Source organism: Leishmania donovani, chromosome 5, assembly GCF_000227135.1.
Source record: "Leishmania donovani BPK282A1 complete genome, chromosome 5".
Lineage (NCBI taxonomy): Eukaryota > Euglenozoa > Kinetoplastea > Trypanosomatida > Trypanosomatidae > Leishmania > Leishmania donovani.
In genome coordinates, this window is record NC_018232.1 from 367,716 (window position 1) to 370,215 (window position 2,500).

Consider the following 2,500-nt stretch of genomic DNA (forward strand, 5'->3'; position numbering starts at 1 on the left):
GGGGTGGCGGGCCGCACGGCGGGGGCTTTGGGTGGCCCCGTTCGCGTGCCCGGCGGGGCGTTTCCTTGACCCCGCGGGAAGGCCTTTGTGTTGCGGCGGGCGGGTCGTGCGGCCACCGCGAAGGCCAGTTTTTTTTTCACGCGTTCGGGGGATTGGGGTGGGCAGAGGCGTTTTCCAGAGGGTGTGTGGCGGTGGTGGTGGTGGGGATGTCGATTTGTGGAGGCGCGCACGGTGGCACAAGTACTTGCGTGCACGGGGGTGGGTGGGTGGGGGAAGTGGCAGGGGGACCAAAGTTGGGCAAGTTCGTTTCTCTTGCCTCCCTGTGTGTGTGTTGGGCCTCCGCATGGCTGGGCGTGGTCCTCGAAGTGTGGTTGTGGCAGTGCTCGCTGCCTGTCGCATGCGTGTTTGTGTTGTTCGGGGCTCGCCATGGTGGCGATGGCTGACGGGTCATGCGCTACAAGTGCCTCTGTGCTTTTTTGTGCTTACAGTCACCCCATCAGCGGGTAGACGCACGCAATGCCCGCTAGCACTTTCGAGTAGCCGGGTGCTTGCGTGCGCTGGGGGGGGGGGTGGGGTCGCTGTAGGGGTATAAGCGAGGAGGGGAGTTCACCCGGGCGGATGCACACACAGAGGCGTGCACAAATACACCGCTGGTGCACCACACCTCTTCGCCTTCCTCGCCGCGCGTTATCTCCCATGGTCCGGCGCTGCTGGGCCCACGCCGCGCTTAGTTGGGCACTGCCGGCGCCTCGATCGTGACGACGCGGCCGCTTTTGAAGTACACAGTAGCGGCCTCGCCAGCGTGGAGGTGGGCTGCGGCGCTCTGCACCTCCGCATCGGGTCTCTCGCAGGGCGCGCCGTCGACCTTCAGAGTCATGGTGTCGAGGTTTGCCTTCGGGTTGTCGCCGAGGCTAGGGGTCTGCATTTGCATGCACATGCCGTAGTCGTCGATGATGCTGCGCATTATGGGGAGGCGGAAGAGGCCGCTATACTCAGACCAGGAGCCACAGTAGAGGTACGGATGGCCCAGGCCGAGGTGGTGCACCAGGGCGATATTGATGCAGGCGGTGACGCCGCTGCCGCAGGAGAAGACGAAGCTCGACAGATCAGTCGCGTCACCCGTGCCCTGCACGACGGTCATGATGTTGTGGCGGATCTCCTCCTCACTGCGCAGCACCTTGCCGTCACCGCGTATCACGAGGTGCGACGTGTAGGGGAGGTTACGCGCGCCTTCGATGTGGCCTGGCATCTTGTCTGCGGCGTAAGGCCGTACTGTCGAGGCGAAGCGGTCGGCGGAGCGCGCGTCGGTGATGATCGCGTTGGGCGGGATCTCATCCACGAGATAGTGATGCTGAAAGGCCGTCTTGAAGGGCCAGTGCGTAGGGGGCGTCGGCGGCGACGGGGGCTCGCCTGACTCCATCTCCAGCCCCGCAGCCTTGCAGGCCTGAAAGCCGCCGTTGATCACGTACGCCTCGGCGCCAAGAGAGTTCAGCATCCACCACAGGCGGCATCCACCCATGGCGCCGCACTCGTCATCGTAGCAGAGCACCGGCAGCTCTCCCGCCATCCCGTTCGCCATGCACCATTCGATAAACTCAGCACAGGGCGGTAGCGGGTGCCGGGCGGTGCTGGTGGGCACCAACTTGGAGAGGTTCGTATCCATATCGGCGCGGATGGCGCTCTTCACGTGCTCCTTCGCGTACTCAATGCTGCCGTGGTCCTTTACCTTCAAGCTGTACCGGCAGTCCACGATGCGGTACTCGGCAAGGTGGTCCTTTACCTCACACGGGTCCAGGAACACCTTGCCCGGGTGTTTCGGCGCAGCAGCGGGAGCAGACATACCGAGACAGGGAGACGAAAGAGGGGCGTTAGAGAGAGACCTTTGAATATTCTTACCTGCTTGACTATCGGCTCTGCCCCGTAGCGTGTAAGAAGTGTGTAGGGGAGGAGGAGGAGTGTGTGCGTGGAGTGGCCGGCGATGACGCGCAAGCGCGCTCGCATTTTCATGAGCATGTGGGCTGGGAAGGGGGCGGGTGGGTTGCGTGGGGCCGCCTCGCCCGATCAGCCAGCGTCGTGGCGATCACGCTGCCGTAGGCAGATGCAGGGGGGGTGGGCTTGGGCTTATTCTGTGTTTTGCGGGGTGGGGGCGGGGGGCTGAGGACCAACCGAAAGCAAACACCATGGGAAATAAAGGCGGCGCGGCCGAAACGCGGGCGACCCTGCTGGCGGGGTGGGGTGGGTGGCAAGCCCGGGCGAAGAGACACCAAACGCAGGCGGCGCGCCGCGCTTTCATGAGCCCACAGGGGGCCGGTGTGGCGAGGCGTGCGTTGTTGCGCGTGCTTCTTTGGTGGTGGGATGGGCGGCGCTGGCGGCGCGAAAGGTGAAAGGGGGCGGGGCGCGCGTTCGGGATCGCCGGCGGCGGGTTTCCGTCATGGGGTGGGCGGGCGGCTGGGCGAGAGTGGGGGAAGGAAAGGGGGAGGGGGATGCGCTGCCGATTTGG

General features: G+C 65.0%; 1 protein-coding gene across 1 annotated transcript; it reads right to left on the bottom strand.

Moving 5' to 3' along the window:
- Positions 1–727: 727 nt before the first annotated feature.
- On the bottom strand, positions 728–1,840 carry LDBPK_050970 (3-mercaptopyruvate sulfurtransferase; the record flags this gene model as incomplete). Its single annotated transcript, XM_003858236.1, has 1 exon — positions 728–1,840. One exon carries the CDS (start codon positions 1,838–1,840, stop codon positions 728–730), a length of 1,113 nt encoding a protein of 370 aa, XP_003858284.1.
- Positions 1,841–2,500: the final 660 nt, after the last annotated feature.